Source organism: Somniosus microcephalus, chromosome 2 (assembly GCF_052327205.1).
Source record: "Somniosus microcephalus isolate GS21.2 chromosome 2, FLI_Smic_1.0, whole genome shotgun sequence".
Taxonomy (NCBI): domain Eukaryota; kingdom Metazoa; phylum Chordata; class Chondrichthyes; order Squaliformes; family Somniosidae; genus Somniosus; species Somniosus microcephalus.
In genome coordinates this window covers 280,015,829-280,037,867 of record NC_140988.1, presented here as the reverse complement: position 1 = coordinate 280,037,867, position 22,039 = coordinate 280,015,829, and the positions used below count along the sequence as shown (strand labels likewise).

Sequence of the window (22,039 nt, the reverse complement as noted above, 5' to 3'; positions counted from 1 at the left end):
CTGGACAAGCCACATAAATACTCTGGCTACAAGAGCAGGTCAGGGGCTGGGTATTCTGCGGCGAGTGTCTCACCTCCTGACTCCCCAAAGCCTTTCCATCATTTACAAGGCACAAGTCAGGAATGTGATGGAATATTCTCCACTTGCCTGAATAAGTGCAGCTCCAACAACACTAAAGAAGCTTGACACCATCCAGGACAAAGCAGCTCACTTAATTGGCACCCCATCCACCACCTTAAACATTCACTCCCTCCTCCGACGCACTGTGGCTACAGTGTGTACCATCTACAAGATGCACTGCAGCAACTTGCCAAGGCTTCTTCGACAGAACCTCCCAAACCCGCGACCTCTACCACCTAGAAGGACAAGGGCAGCAGGAGCATGGGAACACCAACTTCCCCTCTGATACGCTTATCAATTACTTCATAAAAGGTGATGAGTCGAAGAAGGGATGAATAAGGCTTTTATTAGCTAAGAAGAGACCATGCTTCTTCGTGAGTGACTGAACAAGTCTGAACGAAACCCACACAGTGGTGGGTGGAGTCAGCTGAGGCATGCCTCCATACACAGCGCCACCCAGAGGTGGCAATATACAATACAGTGGTTTACCACATTCACCCCTTGTTTAATGTGAAGTCCGGCGGGGTGAAGGGTACTACAAGTTAAGTCTATCAGGAGGCCTTGTCTGACGTCCTGATCGTCGTGGTGGCGGCGGTGGTGTTGCAGCATCCGACGTCGGGTCTGGTGTCTGGGTGGTTGGCGAAGATTCCTGGGGCTTTGGCATGCCGTCTGCAGGGGTTGGGTTGGGAGGGGTGGTGGGGGATAACAGTGGTAAGGGGGATAACGGTGGTAAGGGGGATAACGGTGGTAATTCAGGGGTACCCGAGGGTGCGAGATCTCGTATGGAGACCGTGTCCTCCCGCCCGTCTGGGTATGTCACCCAGGCATACTGGGGGTTGGCGTGTAGGAGGTGCACCCGCTCGACCAGGGGGTCCGTTTTATGCGTCCTCACGTGCCTCCGCAGTAGGACGGGCCCAGGAGAAGTCAACCATGCCGGTAGCGAGGTTCCCGATGTAGACTTCCGGGGGAAAACGAACATTTTCTCATGAGGGGTCGCATTAGTGGCAGTACAAAGCAGTGACCGAATGGAGTGGAGCGCTGCAGGGAGGACCTCCTGCCAGCGGGAGGTCGGAAGGCCCTTAGATTTTAGTGCTAAGAGGACTGCCTTCCAAACCGTCGCGTTCTCCCTTTCCACCTGGCCGTTCCCCCGGGGGTTGTAACTGGTGGTCCTGCTCGTGGCGATACCTCTTGTTAGCAGGTACTGCCGAAGTTCGTCGCTCATGAACGATGAGCCCCTGTCGCTATGTATATAGCTGGGGAACCCGAACAGAGCGAAGATGTCATTCAGACACTTGATGACCGTGGTACTGGTCATGTCTGGGCAAGGGATGGCAAAGGGGAAACGGGAGTACTCATCAACTATGTTGAGGAAGTACACATTGCGGTCAGCGGAGGGGAGGGGCCCTTTAAAATCGACGCTCAGGCGTTCGAAGGGGCGGGTGGCCTTGATCAGGCTTGCTCTGTCCGGCCTATAGAAGTGCGGTTTGCACTCGGCGCAGATTTGGCAGCTCTTGGTCATGGTCCTGACCTCCTCGATGGAGTAGGGCAGGTTACGGGATTTGATAAAATGGAAAAACCTGGTGACCCCCGGGTGGCAGAGGTCATTGTGGAGGGACTGCAGCCTATCACTCTGCGCGTTGGCGCATGTACCACGTGATAGGGCATCTGGGGGCTCATTGAGTTTCCCTGGCCGATACAAGATATCATAATTGTAGGTGGAGAGTTCGATTCTCCACCTCAAGATCTTGTCGTTCTTGATTTTACCCCTCTGCTTATTATTAAACATAAAAGCTACTGAACGCTGGTCAGTGAGCAGGGTAAATCGTTTCCCGGCCAGGTAATGCCTCCAGTGACGCACCGCTTCTACAATAGCCTGGGCCTCCTTTTCGACGGAGGAGTGTCTCGTCTCGGGGCCCTGGAGGGTCCTTGAGAAAAAGGCCACGGGTCTGCCCGCCTGGTTAAGGGTCGCGGCTAGGGCGAAGTCGGAGGCATCGCTCTCCACTTGGAAGGGGATGGACTCATCCACCGCGTGCATTGCGGCCTTCGCGATATCGTTCTTGATAAGAGTGAAGGCTGCACACGCCTCTGGTGTCAGGGGGAAGGAGGTGGCTTTGATGAGGGGCCTGGCTTTGTCTGCATAGAGGGGCACCCACTGGGCGTAGTAGGAGAAAAACCCCAGGCATCTCTTCAGTGCTTTTTGGCAGTGGGGAAGGGGTAGCTCCATTAGGGGGCGCATTCTGTCGGGGTCGGGCCCGATGACTCCGTTCTCCACCACGCAGCCGAGGATGGCCAGGCGCTTGGTGTGAAACATACATTTTTCCTTATTGTACGTTAGGTTCAGCCGTTGGGCCGTACGGAGGAAATTTGCTAGATTAACGTCGTGGTCCTGCTGGTCGTGGCCGCAGATGGTGACGTTATCCAAATAGGGGAAGGTTGCCCGCAGCGCGTTCTGGTCAACCATTCGGTCCATCTCCCTTTGGAAGACCGAAACCCCGTTGGTGACGCCGAAGGGGACCCTAAGGAAGTGGTAGAGGCGGCCGTTTGCCTCGAAGGCAGTATACTGGCGGTCCTCATGGCGGATGGGCAGCTGGTGGTACGCTGACTTAAGGTCGATGGTGGAGAATACTTTGTATTGCGCAATCTGATTGACCATATCAGATATGCGAGGGAGGGGGTACGCGTCCAGCTGGGTGTACCGGTTTATGGTTTGGCTGTAGTCGATTACCATGCGGCGTTTTGCAGTGGTTTTAACGACTACAACCTGGGCTCGCCAGGGGCTAGTGCTACCTTCGATAATGCCCTCCTTCAATAGCCGCTCCACCTCAGAGCTGATAAAAGCTCTGTCCCCGGCACTGTACCGCCTGCTTTTGGTAGCGATGGGTTTACAGTCGCGGGTGAGGTTAGCGAACAGGGGAGGGGGGGGGACTTTTAATGTGGAAAGGCTGCAGGTGGTTTGCAGCGGGCGATTTAAAAGTTGTTGGTTGCAGACTGTGAGTGGGGGGAGGGGTCCACCGTATGCTAGTGTGACACTCTTAAGGTGGCACTGAAAATCCAACCCTAGCAGGACGGCAGCGCAAAGACGGGGCAGGACTAGCAGTTTAAATTTTTTATATTCAGTGCCCCCTACTGACAGGGTCACCACACAGTAGCCGCTGATGTCCATTGACTGGGACTTGGACGCCATAGAAATGCGATGGTGCGTTGGCAGAATCGTGAGGGAGTGGCTACGTACCGTGTCGGGGTGGACGAAACTCTCTGTGCTCCCGCTGTCGATCAGGCAACTGGTGGCGCGGCCGTTTACCGCGATATCCATCATGGAGCTGGATAGATGGTGAGGGAGGGCTTGATCCAGCGTCACGGAGGCCAGTATGTGGCTTAGTGAGTCACTATAGTCATCCGCCGAGACGGTGGTCGGTTCCGGTGATGAAATGGCGGTTGAGTGCGTTGGATACGATGGCGGCGGATGCCATGCGGCCGGGGGTACACAAAATGGCGGATAAGATGGCTGCTCCCACGGCCCGCACGCTGCGCTGCTGGCTGGCTTCCCCTTGCAGGCGTTAGCGTAATGGCCTTTCTTCCCGCAGCCCGAGCAGGTAGCTGTCTTAGCTGGGCAGTGCGCTCTGGGATGTTTTAACTGGCCACAGAAATAGCATTTTTGGGCCTGGTTACTGGGCATCGAAGCAGTTCTTACCGGAGGCTGCTGTCTCGGTTGGGTCGCTGCAGCGGTTGGTGCCGGGGGCGGCGGTCCCGTGTCCCACGGTTTCGATTGCCATGTCTCGGCGCCGTTACGGGGGTATGCCTCGAGGTTTCGGTGGGCCTCCTCTAACGAGAGCGCAAGGGCAATGGCCGTCTTCAGGTCGGGTTCCTTGCTTTCTAGCAGTCTCTGCCGGGTGTGGTCTGACTGGAGGCCCCTGACGAAGGCATCACAGGCGAGTCCCTGCGCGTGCTCCACAGCCGTTACCGCTTTACAATCGCAGTCTCTGCAGAGTGCCAGTAACGCCCGTGCAAATGCCCCTACTGATTCTCCCGGTTGCTGCCTGCGGGATCCCAAGAGGTGTCGGGCGTAAATTGTGTTCACTGGGCGCGTATATTGCCCTTTTAGTAGCTCGAGGGCCGCCACGTACGTATTAGAGTCCCGGATTAGCATATATACTTGATGGCTCACCTGGGCGGTCAAAATTTTCAGTTTGTGATCCTCCTCTGTAACCTGTGAGATTGCGAGGAAGGATTCAAAGCAGCTCAGCCAGTGTTCAAACTTGGCTGATGCACCCACCTCTTGAGGGTCGAGGTCCAGGCGTGGTGGTCTGAGGGCTCTCAGCAATGTCTGCTGTATCCGTTGCTGTTGTTGCTCCTCAGGTGTCGCCATTTAACTTTTAGCTAATAAAATTGATACGCTTATCAATTACTTCATAAAAGGTGATGAGTCGAAGAAGGGATGAATAAGGCTTTTATTAGCTAAGAAGAGACCATGCTTCTTCGTGAGTGACTGAACAAGTCTGAACGAAACCCACACAGTGGTGGGTGGAGTCAGCTGAGGCATGCCTCCATACACAGCGCCACCCAGAGGTGGCAATATACAATACAGTGGTTTACCACACCCTCCAAGTCACACACCATCCTGACATCACATATCGCCGTTCCTTCATAGTCGTTGTGTCAAAATCCTGGAACTCCCTCCCTAACAGCACTGTGGGAATACCTTCACCACACGGACTGAAGCGGTTCAAGAAGGCGGCTCACCACCACCTTCTCAAGGGCAATTAGGGATGGGCAATAAATGCTGGCCTTGCTAGTGGAGCCCGCGTCCCAGGAATGAATAAAAACAATTGCCGGAGCATTTGCAGTGCTAATTGTGTTACTAGTTTCTGAGTACTGGAAGCAACTATAATTGAGGCACTAGAGTTAGCAAGAGCTTGTTGAATTTCCTTTGAACATTTGTATTCCTGCTCTCCTACCTGTAAGATTTTCTTCTGCTCACCAGGCACAAGCCAAGCATGCTGACACACAACTAGATAAAATGCAATCATCAGATACAATGGAAAAGCTGTTTGCACTGAGGTAAAGAACACACAAAGTCAAGTTTCATGTATCCTTTCAACTCCAGTGCAAATGGGTATGGCTGATTAGAGATGGCAGGAAGAATCATTATCGCCCCCCACCCCAATTATTCCCATTTAAGTCAATGCACAGTGATCAGTACTGTATTGCTTTGTCCTAAGAATCAGTCTGAAATCAAAGATCCATATCAAAAATTCTGAATTTTGATTCACTATCATTCAGAAAAAAGTAATCCCCTATTTTGTAGCAGAAAGTAGTAACCTCAGGAGAATTTTGATGGGACTTTCAAACAAATAGTTTTGTTGGTGTGTTGGAGACTCTCTACTTGGCTACTGATGGTGAAGGTCCTTGTGTGTGCCACAGTGGCTCCAAAGGAAGCGTCAGTTGTGACTTCAAATCTACCAACTTGAAATCTGTTCTGGAGCCATGACACCCCAAGAAACTATGCTAATGGCTGCTAAATCTCCATTCTTAGCCTGCTGTGTGATTTTTTGGGGGTTGTACAGATCCAGAGAAATCTATCAGGCTAGCGCAACATCATAGCCTTGATGATTCCTATGGAGCCACTTTGAGATTCTCTCTATTAGTGATGTCACCGAAGTGACCTAGCAGGCAGGGAGACCCTGTTTGAGAGACTCCAGTCTGGTAAAGGATTTGTCAATTAACAAAAATGGCCAATTAAAATGCTCCTGGGACTAATATTTTCTTTATAAAACACGGAGTACTTTGAATGAGACTTTCCTTCCTCTTTAAGAAAATTAGGATTAGTAATTAGAGGGAGAGATAAATCCCGGCATAATCAATACTTCATGGGTCATAATGGCCCCTGTGCTGCTGAAACCTGGTGGTTGGGGGTGGGGGGAGGGTGGAGAGCAGTGGGGATGGATGAATAATCTTCTGCTTTGCTTGATTATCTTGTAGCATCAGGAAGGATTCATGCAGAACTTTTAGGAAATTAAAGGGCATATTTTGTGAATTTTCAATTTCCGCTAGCATGCATCAGGAAATCTACCCGCAGGTTTCTTCCTTGCGAAATTAATTTGCTGTGCTTCGTGACATAACGTGTAACTTAACTAGGTAATAGTGTATAAAGGAGACCAGCTATGTCTCTATTTAAAAAAAAGTGTGGATATTATTATAGATAGAAATATTACATTTATATATAGCTTTTCGCGACCTCAGGATGTTCCAAAGTGCCAATTAAGTACTTTTGAAGTGTAGTCACCGTTGTCATTATACATGATGTTCATTACATCATTTTCTCAACTATCTGGCCCAGTCACACATTACTCTAAAGTCTTCCTGTGCCCACCACCTAGCTAACTCTAATTGTCACAAAACATAAAGCAGATGTCTATATCTGCACCACAAGATGCATTTTATTCACTGTTGTATGGTATCTGTGGTTGCATTTATCAATAAAGAATTAAATGCAACCAGCATTCCTCTCGGGTCCTTACTTGGTCTGCAGGATGGGTTTCGAATGGAAGTTGGAGGAAATGGGCTGCTCTGATTGCCAGGCCCTCTTGACTCATTTATATGAAGTGGATTCGGCCTTAAAGGGGATTGGTGATTTTTCGTAGGGTATGGTTCTGGTGCTGTGCTTCTGGCAGTAGTTTTGAGGTAGTATTCTTTAAGAACCTATTTTACTCTGTTATATACCCCAAATACTCCCCAAAAACAGTGGTAATTCAAGGGATAATCCAGGCCAAGCATTCTTTACTAGGTGAATTCATGATGTGCCACATGTAACCGTCACATCGTCCGTCTCTGCCCCGCCTCAGCTCATCCGCTGCTGAAAACCTCATCCATGCCCTTGTTACCTCTAGACTTGACTATTCCAACACACTCCTGGCTAGCCTCCCACATTCTAACCTACGTAAACTTGAGGTCATCCAAAACTCGGCTGCCCGTGTTCTAACTCACACCAAGTCCCGTTCACCCGTCACCTCTGTGCTCGCTGACCTACATTGACTCCCAGTTAAGCATTGCCTCGATTTCAAAATTCTCATCCTTGTTTTCAAATCCCTCCATGGCCTCGCCCCTCCCTATCTCTGTAATCTCCTCAAGCCCCACAACCACCACCCCACCAGCCCCCCGAGATATCTGCGCTCCTCTAATTCTACCCTCTTGAGCATCCCTGATTATAATCGCTCAACCACTGGTGGCCAGGCCTTCAGCTGCCTAGGCCCTCAGCTCTGGAATTCCCTGCCTAAACCTCTCCGCCTCGCTACCTCTCTTTCCTCCTTTAAGAAGTGTTGTGTATGTCCCTTTAAGGGAATAACTGGTCTCAGACTGCAGTACCGGCAGTGACCATCCCTGTATAAAAGACCCTGTCAGGCTTCTGTAGTTTCAGTTTCCAGATTGTCTCCATTCAGTAAAGACTTGTTAAACCAACTCCTGCATTCCGTGTCTCCATTAACACACGGATTTAATACTGGCGACGAGTAAGAAACAAACTTACCTGCAACTCGGCAGCACCTCAGACGACGTTATTGAAGGTCGAAGCCAGAAAAGAAAAAAAAAAGTAATCCAAAGAAACTCGAGAAACGGGCGTCGACCGTGGGCAACCGCCCTCCAAATCATCGGATTGAAAACTTGCAGGGGAGACTGTCAAGAGCCAGGCTTGGTTCCCCAGTCTGTGGTTTCCCAGCTAATCGGGCTGGTGGCAGGTAGTGCACTGATCCTTCCTGGGCTGCGGCGGGCTAGAGCTCGATCGGGTGGCTCTGCAACGGGGCTGGGCAGCGAGTCGGGAAGCAGAGAGAGAGAGAGGGTGGAGCACACAGGGCGCGGCCGGTGCTTCGCAGTCGGGCAGCGTTCGGACCTAAAGAGAGGGAGGGAAGTGTCCCAGAGGGTCCGCTCCACGACGGGAACGGTTAAAAATAAAAATACCGCGGAGAGCGGCGTTGACAGCAGCGGCAGCGGCGGGAAAGCGCGAGAGGCGCCATCTTAACTCGGCGGGGAAGAAGGAAAAGCGCGGGAGGCGCCATTTTGATCCATCGGGGACGAAGGAAAAGCGCGGGAGACGCCATCTTAGATTTTCAAGATGCCAAAGACTGGCGATATCACTGCCTTCGATAATGCAACAGAAGACTGGACCACGTATGTGGAAAGAGTCGAGGTATATTGCGAGGCAAACGAAATAGCCGAGGTGAAAAAGGCATCGGTATTGCTAAATTTAATGGGCGCAAGAACGTACGGCCTATTGCGGGACCTGATTACTCCAGCCAAACCGAAGGCGAAGAGTTTTAACAAAATTGTTGCTATCCTACAGGAACACCTAAATCCTACACCGCTGCTGATAGCAGAAAGATTTAAATTCCACAGGAGAAATCAGCATAAAAATGAGAGCAATGCTGATTACCTTACGGAACTACGCAAGCTATCAAAGCACTGCCAGTTCGGAGCAGGACTGGCAGATACCCTACGGGACAAATTTGTCTGTGGACTCCTGAGTGAAGGAACCCAGAAGAGGTTACTCTCAGAGAAAGAGCTGATGCTAGATAAGGCTTTCAGCGTGGCAGTATCGTACGAAGCAGCAGCAAGGGGAGCTGCAGAAATACAGCAAAAGCCACAGGAATACGGCACCCACAAAATGACACGGGGATTTGCAAAATGTTATCGCTGCGGCAGAACAAACCATGACCAGAAGGACTGCTGGTCCAAGGACAAAATATGCAGGCAATGCGGAAAGATGGGACACATTGCACGAGTTTGCAGGTCTGAGAAGAAGACCAACGACAATAAAAAGGCTACTAAGGAACCGTACAGGAAAGTACAAAAGATGACGGACAGTAGTTCCGAAGACCAGATGAGCGATAGTGAGTCCGGGAACAAGAGACTAAGCTGTCTCAAACTTCACAACGTAATCGCAAAAGAGGATCACCGAACCATTTGGGTCACCCTCACGATAGCAGGGTCTCAAGTCAAAATGGAATTGGATACAGGATCAGCTCCAACCGTCATGAATCGACGAGACTACGAGCGGCTATTCTCACACATACCCTTGAGAGAGACATCCATTGTCTTGAGGACGTATACGGGGCAAAAAGTATACCCCAGAGGAAAAATAAGGGTGCCTGTCGAATACAACGGCAAGAAAATACGGAAATTGTATCTCTACATTCTGCAAATGGTGGACCACCGTTATTGGGACGTGAATGGATCAGAAAGATAGGTTTAGACTGGCACTCCATTCAGGCACTGACGGTGGCTGGTAAAAAGGATGACGACGTCACTCCTGGACGATTGTCAACAATCTTAGCTGACGCCAAAGAGGTATTTCAACAAGAACTGGGCACTCTTAAAGGCGTAACCGCCTCGATAAGAATAGAGGAGAATGCAATTCCCAAGTTTTTCAAAGCAAGACCGGTACCATATGCAATTCGCCCAGCTGTTGAGGCAGAGCTGGAGAATCTGGAGAATGCAGGCGTGTTATCTAAGGTAGACTGGAGAGAGTGGGCGACACCCATCATTCCTGTCATGAAGAAAACGTTAAACAATAAGTCTGAGGAGCCAAGGAAGGTTCGCATCTGTGGGGACTTCAAGGTGACAGTGAACCCAGTCCTTCACACAGTATAATATCCTCTTCCAAGGATAGAAAATATCTTCGCCTCACTATCCGGAGGGAAACGTTTTACAAAAATTGACCTAGCGCAAGCATATTTGCAGATGGAGGTTGAAGAATCCTCTAGGAAGTACCTCATGATAAACAATCACAAAGGTCTTTACCAGTATAATCGACTGGTATTCGGAGTAGCATCAGCTCCGGCGATATGGCAAAGAGCGATGGAACAAGTCCTGCAAGGGATTCCGGGGACTCAGTGTTACTTGGACGACATCCTAGTGACAGGTGAAGATGACAGTGAACACCTTGCCAACCTAGAGCAGGTGCTCACTAGACTACGTGAACATGGGCTACGAGCCAATCGCCCCAAGTGCGAGTTTTTCAAGAAACAGATATCGTATTGTGGCCACATGGTTGATGAAGAGGGGTTGCATAAGTCCCCTGACAAAATTGAAGCGGTAGTTAAGGCTCCAGCGCCTGAAAATGAGTCACAACTGAGGTCATTCCTCGGATTGGTGAATTACTACCATAAGTTTTTGCCGAATTTGTCCACAATTCTGCGTCCACTGAACGCCCTACTACGAACGGGAGTAGCATGGAAATGGAGCAATGAATGTAAGCGGGCCTTTCAGAAGAGTAAGGACTTAATCACTTCAAGAGAAGTATTGGCTCACTACAACCCATCACTACCGATAAGACTGGCGTGTCAGGCGTCTCCCTACGGCATTGGGGCGGTACTGTCACATAAATTCCTTGATGGTTCTGAGAGGCCGATAGCTTTTGCGTCACGCTCGTTAACTTCAGCCGAGCGTAACTACGCCCAGATTGACAGAGAGGCCCTCAGCCTGGTGTGGGGGGTGAAGAAGTTCAATCACTACCTGCACGGTCAGAAATTTACTCTACGAACTGATCATCAACCTCTCGTCTCCATTTTCAACCCTCAGAAGGGCATACCGATAATGACGGCACAACGGCTACAGAGGTGGTCCCTTTTCCTAGGGGCACACCAATATGACATCGAGTACAAAGGAACTAAACAGCATGGGAATGCTGATGGATTGTCGCGCCTACCGTTGCCAACGGTGGAAGAAGAACTGGCAGTGGATCCAGTGGAGTTATTCCACTCGACTATTGTCGAATGTCTCCCTGTGACGAATGCAAACATAGAAAAGGAAACACGAAATGACTCGACACTCTCCTGGGTCTATGATTTAACGGTGAAGGGATGGCCAGCACATGGCGAACCACTGCTGCCAGCATTCTCGCCGAGAAGAGAACAGCTGTCAGTGTTCAGAGGAACCTTGATGTGTGGATCCAGAGTAGTAATTCCACCCAAATTGAAGGATAAAGTGCTCAATGAGCTTCATGAGGGTCATCTGGGAGGGGTAAAAATGAAGAACTTAGCCAGAGCGTTTGTGTGGTGGCCGGGAATCGATAGAGAAATCGAAGAGATGACCAAGAGCTGTACAGGATGCCAGAAGGTCCAAAACACCCCACCACAAGCCCCTCTACATCCATGGGAGTGGCCCTCATCTCCATGGCAAAGGGTGCACATTGATTTTGCTGGTCCCTTTATGGACTCGATGTTTTTAATTGCGGTGGATGCACATTCAAAGTGGCCAGAGGTAATAAAAATGTCCTCAACCACCACAGAAAAAACTATCACAGTCTTACGAACCATATTCGCCAGGAATGGGCTGCCTGAACAGATTTGCTCTGACAATGGACCACAGTTTGTGTCTGAAGAGTTCCGGAGGTTCTTAAAGAACAATGGTGTTAAGCATTACACATCCGCACCATATCATCCAGCCACTAATGGATTGGCCGAGAGGTTTGTTCAAACATTCAAGAAGGCTATCAAGGCAATGTGTAATGAAGATATACCCCTACAACACAAGGTGGATAACTTCTTGTTTGCCTACCGGAATGCGACACATGCGGTTACCAACCAAACTCCAGCCATGATGTTCTTCAATCGAAGACTACGATGCCGCTTGGATTTGGTTAAGCCAAACGTCAGAAGAGATGTGGAGAACAGGCAGTTTCAGAATATGAATGAAAGGCCGACCAGGAGTTTTAAGATAGGTCAACCAGTTTTGGCCCGGGTCTACCGCACAGAGAAATGGCAGCCAGGAACGATCTGTACACGGCAAGGACCTCTAATGTATACCGTGGACGTTGGAGAAAGCATTGTAAGACGCCATGCTGACCAGATTCTAGAGTCACTGGAAAACCTCAACTCCACACCACGATCTGATACACCTGGCGATGAAACCGAAGTACCAATTGCATCTACCGCAGAATCGGTGATATTGGAAGCAGACGAACCAAACAACGACATTGATCCCAACTCAACCTTGCCAGAAGAACCTGATATCCCAAAGAGGCGTTATCCAGACAGAATCAGGAAGCCTCCTCAAAGACTGAACTTATAATTGCTTAACTTCAACTAATGTATCTAGCAACCGTAATTGTAATTGTAATTAGTTATTATTTAGTTGTTAAATGAATGTTATGTACTGTTTATCTAAAAGGGGAGGAATTGTTGTGTATGTCCCTTTAAGGGAATAACTGGTCTCAGACTGCAGTACCGGCAGTGACCATCCCTTTATAAAAGGCCCTGGCAGGCTTCTGTAGTTTCAGTTTCCAGATTGTCTCCATTCAGTAAAGACTTGTTAAACCAACTCCTGCATTCCGTGTCTCCATTAACACACGGATTTAATAAGAAGCTCCTCAAAATCTATCTCTTTGACCAAGCTTTTGGTCACTTTCCCTAATTTCTCCTTATGTGGCTCGGTGTCAAATTTTTTGTCTTATAATGCTCCTGTGCAGCGCCTTGGGACGTTTTACTACGTTAAAGGTGCTATATAAATAGAGTCATAGAGTCATAGAGTTTTACAGCACAGAAAGAGGCCCTTCGGCCCATCGTGTCTGCGCCACCCATCCATCCCTGTCCAGTCTAATCCCATTTTCCAGCATTTGGTCCATAGCCTTGTATGCAATGGCATTTCAAGTGCTCATCCAAATGCTTCTTGAATGTTGTGAGGGTTCCTGCCTCTACCACCCTTTCAGGCAGTGAGTTCCAGACTCCAACCACCCTCTGGGTGAAAAAGTTCCTCCTCAAATCCCCTCTAAATCTCCTGCCCCTTACCCTGAATCTATGCCCCCTTGTTATTGACCCCCCTACTAAGGGGAAAAGTTCCTCTTTATCTACCCTATCTATGCCCCTCATCATTTTGTACACCTCAATCAGGTCCCCCCTCAGCCTTCTTTGCTCCAAGGAAAACAACCCCAGCCTGTTTAGTCTTTCTTCATAGCTGAGGCGCTCCATCCCAGGTAACATCCTGGTGAATCTTCTCTGCACCCTCTCCAAAGCAATCACATCCTTCCTATAGTGAGGCGGCCAGAACTGCACACAGTACTCCAGCTGTGGCCTCACCAGCGTTTTGTACAGCTCCATCATAACCTCCCTGCTCTTATATTCTATGTCTCAGCTAATGAAGGCAAGTATCCCATATGCCTTTTTAACCACCTTATCTACCTGTTCCGCTGCCTTCAGGGATCTATGTACATGTACACCAAGGTCCCTCTGACCCCCTGTACTTCCTAGGGTCCTACCACTCATTGTGTATTCCCTTGCCTTATTTGTCCGTCCAAAATGCATCACCTCGCACTTTTCAGGGTTAAATTCCATTTGCCACTTTTCCGCCCATCTGACCAACCCGTTTATATTGTCCTGTAGCCTGAGGCTTTCCTCCTCGCAATTTACCACCCCACCAATTTTCGTGTCATCTGCGAACTTACTGATCATACCTTTTACATTCTCATCCAAATCATTTATGTAGATCACAAACAACAAGGGACCCAGCACCGATCCCTGAGGTACCCCACTGGACACAGGCTTCCAGTCACAAAAGCAACCTTCGACCATCACCCTCTGCCTCCTGCCACTCAGCCAGTTTAGGATCCAACGCGCCAAGGCACCCTGGATCTCATGGGCTCTTACCTTCTTGACCAGTCTCCTATGTGGGACTTTGTCAAAAGCTTTACTGAAGTCCATGTAAACTACATCCACAGCATTTCCCTCATCCACCCCCCTAGTCACCCCCTCGAAAAATTCAATCAGATTGGTCAGACATGATTTACCCTTGACAAAGCCATGCTGACTATCCCCGATTAATCCTTGCCTCTCCAAGTGGAGACTAATTTTGTCCCTCAGAATTTTTTCCAATAATTTCCCTACCACAGATGTTAGGCTCACTGGCCTGTAATTCCCTGGTTTATCCCTGCTACCCTTCTTGAATAATGGTACTACATTAGCTGTTCTCCAGTCCTCTGGTACATCCCCTGTGGCCAGAGAGGTTCTGAAAATTTGTGTCAGAGCCCCTGCAATCTCCTCCTTTGCCTCCCACAGCAGCCTGGGATACATCTCGTCCGGGCCTGGGGATTTATCCACTTTTTGGCCTGCTAAAACCGCTAGCACCTCCTCCCTCTCGATGCTAATATGTTCAAGTATGTCACAGTCCCCTTGCCCGATTTCTATGTCTGCATCGTCTTTCTCCATAGTGAACACAGGTGCAAAAAATTCATTTAAAACCCCGCCTACATCATCTGGCTCTACACACAGATTGCCACTTTGGTCCCTAATGGGCCCTACCCTTTCCCTGGTTATCCTCTTGCCCTTAATATACTTATAAAACATCTTAGGATTTTCCTTTATTTTGCTCGCCAGTGTTATTTCATGGCCCCTCCTCGCCCTCCTAATTTCTTTTTTAAGTATGCCCCTGCACTTTTTATACTCCTCTAGGGCTTCTTCCGTCTTTAGTCTTTTGTAACTGCCAAAAGCCCCCCTTTTATTTCTAATGCATTTTTGTATATCCCTTGTCATCCAAGGTTCCCTTTGCTTGTTGGTCCCACCCTTGACCTTTACAGGAACATGTTGGTGTTGTACTCTCTCTATTTCCCTTCTGAAAGTCTCCCACTGTTTTGATGTGGATTTTCCTATAAGTAGCTGCTCCCAGTCCACTTTGGCCAGATCCTGCCTTATCACATTAAAATCGGCCTTCCCCCAATTTAGAACCCTTATTTCCGGGCCGTCTTTGTCTTTTTCCATGACCACCTTAAATCTCACCGAATTATGGTCACTGTCGCCAAAATGCTCTCCTACTGATACTTCCACCACTTGCCCGGCTACATTCCCCAGAATTAGGTCCAGTACCGCCCCCTCTCTTGTAGGACTTTCTACATGTTGGCTCAAAAAGCTCTCCTGGATGCACTTTAAGAATTCTGCACCCTCTAGGCCTTTCACACTCTGACTATCCCAATTAATATTGGGGCAGTTGAAATCCCCCACTATTATTACCCTATTATTTTCGCACTTTTCTGAGATTTGCCTACATATTTGTTCCTCTATCTCCCCCTGACTGTTTGGGGGCCTATAGTACACTCCCAGCAAAGTGCTTGCCCCCTTTTTGTTTTTAAGTTCTACCCATATGGCCTCATTAGAGGAACCCGCTAATATATCATCCCTCCTTACAGCAGTAATTGACTCCTTAATTACTATTGCAACACCCCCTCCCCAAATACAAGTTGTTGTTGTAAGGGATAATTTGACAATTCACACTTCCAGTGCACAGTACTAGCCATCGGGAGTACATATCGAAACTTCACACTCCCCACGATTTTCTATTATTGATATTAATGATGGGAAAATTGTGGGCCTCGAACCCAAATTCTGAATATATTCTCTCGCTGTACGCAGAAGCACAAATTGTAAAATGTCTTCCTTTGGTCTCATGTTATGCAGAAGTTACAGCAGAAGTTCAGTGTTACATGAGCAGTGCCACTCCAGCGGTGCATGGAATATGCCTGGAATAATGTAAACTTCATTTAAACAAAAATATATAAGATCAAGACGATTCAATAAAAGTTACATGAATTTGGAATAAACAATTTATTTGACATGTTCTACATTATTTCTGATCCGGACCTGATATTTGGCACTCTACCTGAAGCTCTTTGCACCAGATTTTAGTTCTCTATCATCATCTTGAAAAATACAAGTGCAGTCAATTGAAATAAGAGAATATTATCTGCTACTCTCTTAGCAATGGCTGGGTTATGACAAGCAGGCCTCATTAACAGCTCCTTAGGCTTGGTATTCATGGACATGGAACTCTATTGATACTACTCAGGACTTGGCTTAGATATCTGACTCAGAACTGAAGGTTCAGAATATTGTATAAAAAAAGGAGCAAATGATGAAAGATTCCGCCCCCCGCCCCCACCCATACCTGGTAAAGCCAACCATGGGTCTTTTAAATGCTGAATTTCTATGTATTCCTAATATTTTCTGTTTTTATTACAACTACTAATTAGTGCATTTTAGCACTGAAAGTTATTTCAAACAATTTGCTTTAAAAAGAAGAAAACACAGACAGGGGGCATAGTGGGTTAGCACATCATCTTTTCACCTCTGGGACCTAGATTGAGATTCAGCCCAGACTGATGGGATAAAAGTCTTCACTATTTTGTTCACTGAATGATCCCATATGAAATGAGTATGGGTAGTCTGAAATCACAGCTGCTTAATCCACAAGAGGAATGCATCTTCTACTATTAATAATGGGAGTTGTGTTAGTCTATTTACCCCAGGTGGACCTAACACCCCAGGGACAGGCCCAGCAGAAAAGGAGGATGGATCTTAAGGGATGCCAGTTTTGGTCATGGCCTCTGTGGCAGCCCTAATCGTTTCCCAAAATGGAGGAAGGGCAAGAAGACGTATAAGTGGGCCACACTGGCCAAGATATTTAGGGAGGGGCAGCTCATTTCAGGGTCACATATGACACCAAGGTTGCGAACAGTCTGGTTCAGCCTCAGGCAGATGCTAGGGGGAGGAATGGAATCAGGGGCTAGGGAACAAAGTTTGTGGCAGGGACCAAAGACAATGGCTTCGGTCTTCCCTATATTTAATTGGAAAGATAGCATCTAGACCACGTAGATGAGCCAAGCATCACATTCATGTTAAATGTACCTGCTTGCCTGAACAGCGTAATTGATAGACCGCTCCTTCTGTCTAGGTCGGTGTACACATTTGCTATGAGTTGAGTAATCTCTCTTACACAGCCGTTGATAGCGTATGGATTTCTGTTATGCTCTGATATCTTAACCCTATTTCTCACCATGCAAAGGAGCAGGATTCCCATTTGTGTGGAAATGCCTTGTGTGAGGGACCTGCCCTCTGTTTTGGGATAATTAAGTTTGTAATCTGAAAGTTGGCCAAAGTCCTTAATGACTTGGAAAATGATGAGGTAGTGTAATAATAATCATGTGTAATAATGTGTGATCAGTATATAGTGTCCTGCGCTTTATTGATATCTAGGCTTGTTCTTTTAGCTGATAATGGTTCTATGACCAGAGCACAAATATGGGGGAAAGGGGGTTCAGAACTACAGGGTCTCTTGGTGGATGGGGATCACATGGGAGGCTTGGTCTCAGTATATACTGTGGAAATGGGTTTGATGTAAAATCATCAACTGTGCACAATCTAATATGAAGCAATCTAAACCTTTTGAACAGTTTACAGCTATTGAAGTAATATTATAGATGTAAAACTCCTTTATGACTGTCTAAACCAGGAATCTAAATTCAGCACCAATGCTAAAAATAAGCATTATTATTGGTAAAATTAAAATATCTCAGAAAATTAAGACAATGCACTTAGAAATGTGTATGTTACCTCCCTAAGTGGATCATTCAATTCTTCCAGAATGCTGTCCTCATCAAAGATCTTGCCTTGGTAGCGGTGCTCATAATAGTCGTGAATCTTCTGCCGCATATCAGCCGGCAGCTTATGGAAGGACATGTACTGCTCCACTTGCTTGTACTGAAATAAAGAGGAGAAAAGTTAAGTGAGATGAGCAGATTTGTCTCACACTGGAAAGGGGAAAAACATAAAGCTAATAAAGTTCTAAATGTGAATGTGATGTGAAACAAATTATTGAACAAAACATACAATATATAGACATTTTTAAAAAAATTAAGCAACCTAGATGAAAATCCAATGCCCATAGTGCAGGATACTGCCAGGTTTGAAAAGAATATGAGAGAAGACAAAATAAATCAGAAAGCAGTATTTAGGTGGTACCAAGCCTCAGTTTTAAAAGCCTGTATATTGATTGAGCCAGTGGGTAATTTTGACTTTGGGCGATAGTGTAAAATGGGTGATATTGATTCAGCCGCTCGTAATACATCCCCCGCGATTTTCATTTCCATTGACTTCAATAACGGGCAGCTGAATCGATATGGCCCGTTTCACCCAAAGACAACTAGGAATGGGCCATAAATCACCCACATACTGAGAAGAAATAACAATGTGGGAGTGTGGGCACCAGGTAGCAGCAAACCAGGAGTCATGAAGCGAGCAGCAGATCAGAAATTGGGGCTTTTAAGGGACAGTGAATTGGGGCTTTTAAGCGTGGGAACAGACGAGCGAGAGGTTTTCCATAGCCTAACATACCCTTTAGCAGTCCAGAAGTGTTGGCAAAATCTGCTTGTTATCATCTGCAGATAAAGATTTTGGCCAAGCCTCAATCTCTCTCTCTCTCTCACACATGCATTTCTGGGTAGCAAAATCTTCTTGTGTTCCTCAAAACATTACATGAAAAGTTCATCCTGTTCAATCCTTTCTGCAAAACGACCCTCTGCCATTTCAGGTTTTCAAATTACAGTAGGTTTTATTTTAATGATAAACTTGACTTCATATCTATTATTGTTTCAAACATGTAAATTTACAGCATCATGCCCCTACAGGTTAAAAGCAACACAAATTCATAACTACATAATGAAATAATAGCTGTGCTTACATTTTGATACACCTAATTTAAGCTTTGATAGTATTTCTAGTTCCTTGTAGTGAAGTAGTATTTCTGAAATATCCCTGGAGCCACAATAACAAATTTTCCAAGTGAAACCCAGTGAGGCATTTAGCAATGAGTTGAGAATGGGTGGTTAACAGACTTAATGAAATAAAGTAGCAAGTGTGGGTGTACATTTATTACATATGGTCTTTTGGTGTTTAGTAATGTTTAAAATTGAAGATATATTTTATAAATTTTCCCTCTGGCATGAAAAGAAACTGTTCTCATAAGAGGCATAGGATATGGAAAATTCTTCTCACGTGGCTCCACAGCACCACTGCGGGCTGCTGCTGGCCTGTGCTAGCCCACCTCCCAGGACCTACCTCAGGACCGTTGCCGGCATTGTAGCCGGCTCAAATTGGTCCAGAGGGAACAGGGGATCTGCCTCAGGAGGCTCGACAAGCACCCGCAGCTTGCCAGAATGATACAGATGATGCCAAAGGCCCAAGTTTGGAAGAGCCCCAGGCCTCTGGCACTCGTTGCGAGCACATCGACCATTTCGGGCCCAAACATGGGCGTAAACGAATTTCTCCTCAATGAGTTTTAAAAATATAAGGGGAGAAATGTTTGTCACTTAACATCATTGTGTTACATGTTTGTAAGAAAATGAGAAAGACCTTGTCAAACACCTGATCTTGAAGACAAAGGGGCTGATTTTAAATTCCAAAGGGTTTCCAGCAGGAGCCAATTTGTTTCTGACCCATCCAGCAGTAGCATGAGGCCTTAGGGATTTTAATACTGGAACGGGCAGGAAGTGAGCGGAAGATCGGATGGCCCACGGAGTCCGGGGCAGGGGAGGCCTAAGCTTTCCTTGTGGGCCCTGGTGGAGCACTTCTGCTCCTCCTAGCTCCACAAAGGAAAGTGAAAGATTTACCTTGCACGTTTTCACATCCCGATGTTCTTCCGACCTGCTTCAGCCTGGCAGGAAAGCCGCAGCAGCCTCCCTGCTTAGGCCTGAGTTAAAATCGCAGCCAGGGTCCAGTGAGGTCATCAGACCCAATCTGCATATCTTCAGGCCGCCTGCTCAGAAGAGCAGATTAAAATCAGGATCATTGGGATCCATGTGGGAAATCGATGGGCAAGCCAGCTGCGGCATTTTAACTGCCCGCTCGTCTGGTTTCTGCCGGGCAGGTAGGGTTAAAATCCCCTCCAGAGACTCTTTAAACTGGCTTTTAATCTTTTGGCAACAAAAGTATTTGTTCAGCTACTGCTAACATTCTTATTGGAGCAGTCCCTCAGGTAAAATGCATGGTGTTTCAACTTCATGCATCTCCCATGCTTGGTGATACTTTTCAATTAATAGAAGGCTAAAAAAGGAAATGTGGCATAGACATATATATAAAAAATAATTATACACTCAGTACCGCCTGCGATGCTTCATTTGTAATGTGAGAGAACAGAGTATAAAACAGACACAGACAACATTCTCATTACAGGTGCAATTAACTACTTTCAAATTTATCAATAATTTAACTCATTGTTGGTGTCTGTTGCCAACTTTTTGGTAGGATGATTACTACAAGAGGTAACAGTTAATATTTCAAAAGCAGAGTGATTAAAGTGCTAGGAAGTACCAGATGGTTTTCCCAAAGAGAATAAATGAAATCACCTGCATCTCCAATGACTGCACTCTTTCATTGTGACACCAACTACAATGGGGTCTCATCACAATGTAAGCAGCTCTCTTTTGCGCTGCTAATTTTGACACTAGGATTGACATTGGGATTAAGGATCACATTGTAAAATGAATGCTACCTTTGCACTCCCTGAAGTAAAATTGCTCCCTTTTAGAGAGATAAATATATATGAACTATAAACAGCTGGTGCAGTAGAAACTCTCTTCCACCTGCCTTTTAATTTTCTCTCCTACTATCCTGAAGTCACTAGGGGTAATTTTGTGAATTTGCATTAATGGACAGAAAATTGTAGGGCGCACGTGCCCGAATTCTCAATTCACGCTCCAAGCAGGTGAAGCTCCAAGCAGGGTGCACAGAATTGTAAAGTTTCCCTTCTGACATATATTGAGAAAAAGTTCCACAGGTGCCAACTGTCCCCCAGTTTCTCATCCAAGGGTACGGTACTGTATGGTAATGGGTATGCTAATTAATGAACAACCCAGTTGATGCGAGTTCAAATCCCAGCCTGGCAAGTTGAGCTAACACCAGGAAAAATGACCATGAAATCTGTGAAAATGTCATAAAAACCTAAGTGGTACACTAATGTTCTTCAAGGAGGGAATCTTCCATTCCCTACCTGGTCCGGCATACACATGACCCCAGTCCTACATAGGAACACAGGAACAGGAGTAGGCAATTGAGCCCCTCGTGCCTGTTCCGCCATTCAATGAGATCATGGCTGATCTGCAACCAAACTCCATATACCCGCCTTTGGCCCATATCCCTTAATACCTTTGGTTAACAAAAAGCTATCAAATTCCAATTTAAAATTAACAATTAATCTAGCATCAATTGCCGTTTGCAGAAGAGAGTTCCAATCTTCTACCACCCTTTATGTGTAGAAGTGTTTCCTAATTTCACTCCTGAAAGGTCTGACTCTAATTTTTAGACTATGCCCCAGACCTAGAATCCCCAGCCAGCGGAAATAGTTTTTCTCCTATCTACCCCATCTGTTCACCTTAATATCTTGAAAACTTCGATCAGATCACTCCTTAGCCTTCTAAATTCTAGGGAAGCTTTTCTAAAAGCTTTTATAGATATGTGAAGAGAAAAAGATTGGTGAAGTCAAGCGTAGGTCCCTTGCAGTCAGAATCAGGGGAATTTATAATGGGGAACAAAGAAATGGAAGACCAATTAAATACATATTTTGGTTCTGTCTTCACAAGGGAGGACACAAATAACTTCCCAGAGATGTCGGGGAACATAGGGTCTGATGAAAGGGAGGAACTGAAAGAAATCAGTATTTGTAGGGAAATGGTGTTAGGGAAATTGATGGGATTGAAGGCCGATAAATCCCCAGGGCCTGATAATCTACATCCTAGGGTACTTAAGGAAGTGGCCCTAGAAATAGTAGATGCATTGCTGATCATCTTCCAGCATTCGGTGGAATCTGGAACAGTACCCATGGATTGGAGGGTAGCTAATGTTACCCCACTATTCAAAAAAGGTGGTAGAGAGAAAACGTGGAATTAAGCCTGACATCGGTAGTGGGGAAAATGCTAGAGTCCATTATAAAAGATGTAATAGCAGAGCACTTGGAAAGCAGTGACAGGATCGGACAAAGTCAACATGGATTTACAAAAGGTAAATCGTGCTTGACTAATCTACTGGAATCTTTTGAGGATGTAACTGGTAAAATAGATAAGGGAGAACCAGTGGATGTGGTGTATTTGGACTTTCAGAAGGCTTTTGATAAGGTC

General features: G+C 46.7%; 1 protein-coding gene across 1 annotated transcript in view; it reads right to left on the bottom strand.

The window, feature by feature from the left end:
- Positions 1-22,039, bottom strand: part of LOC147123421 (potassium/sodium hyperpolarization-activated cyclic nucleotide-gated channel 1-like) — a 370,149-nt gene that overhangs the window by 103,703 nt on the left and 244,407 nt on the right. Inside the window, exon 5 of the mRNA XM_085972621.1 lies at positions 17,484-17,630. Coding sequence (XP_085828747.1) covers positions 17,484-17,630 — 147 coding nt within the window. The remainder of the gene's footprint in view (positions 1-17,483; positions 17,631-22,039) is intronic.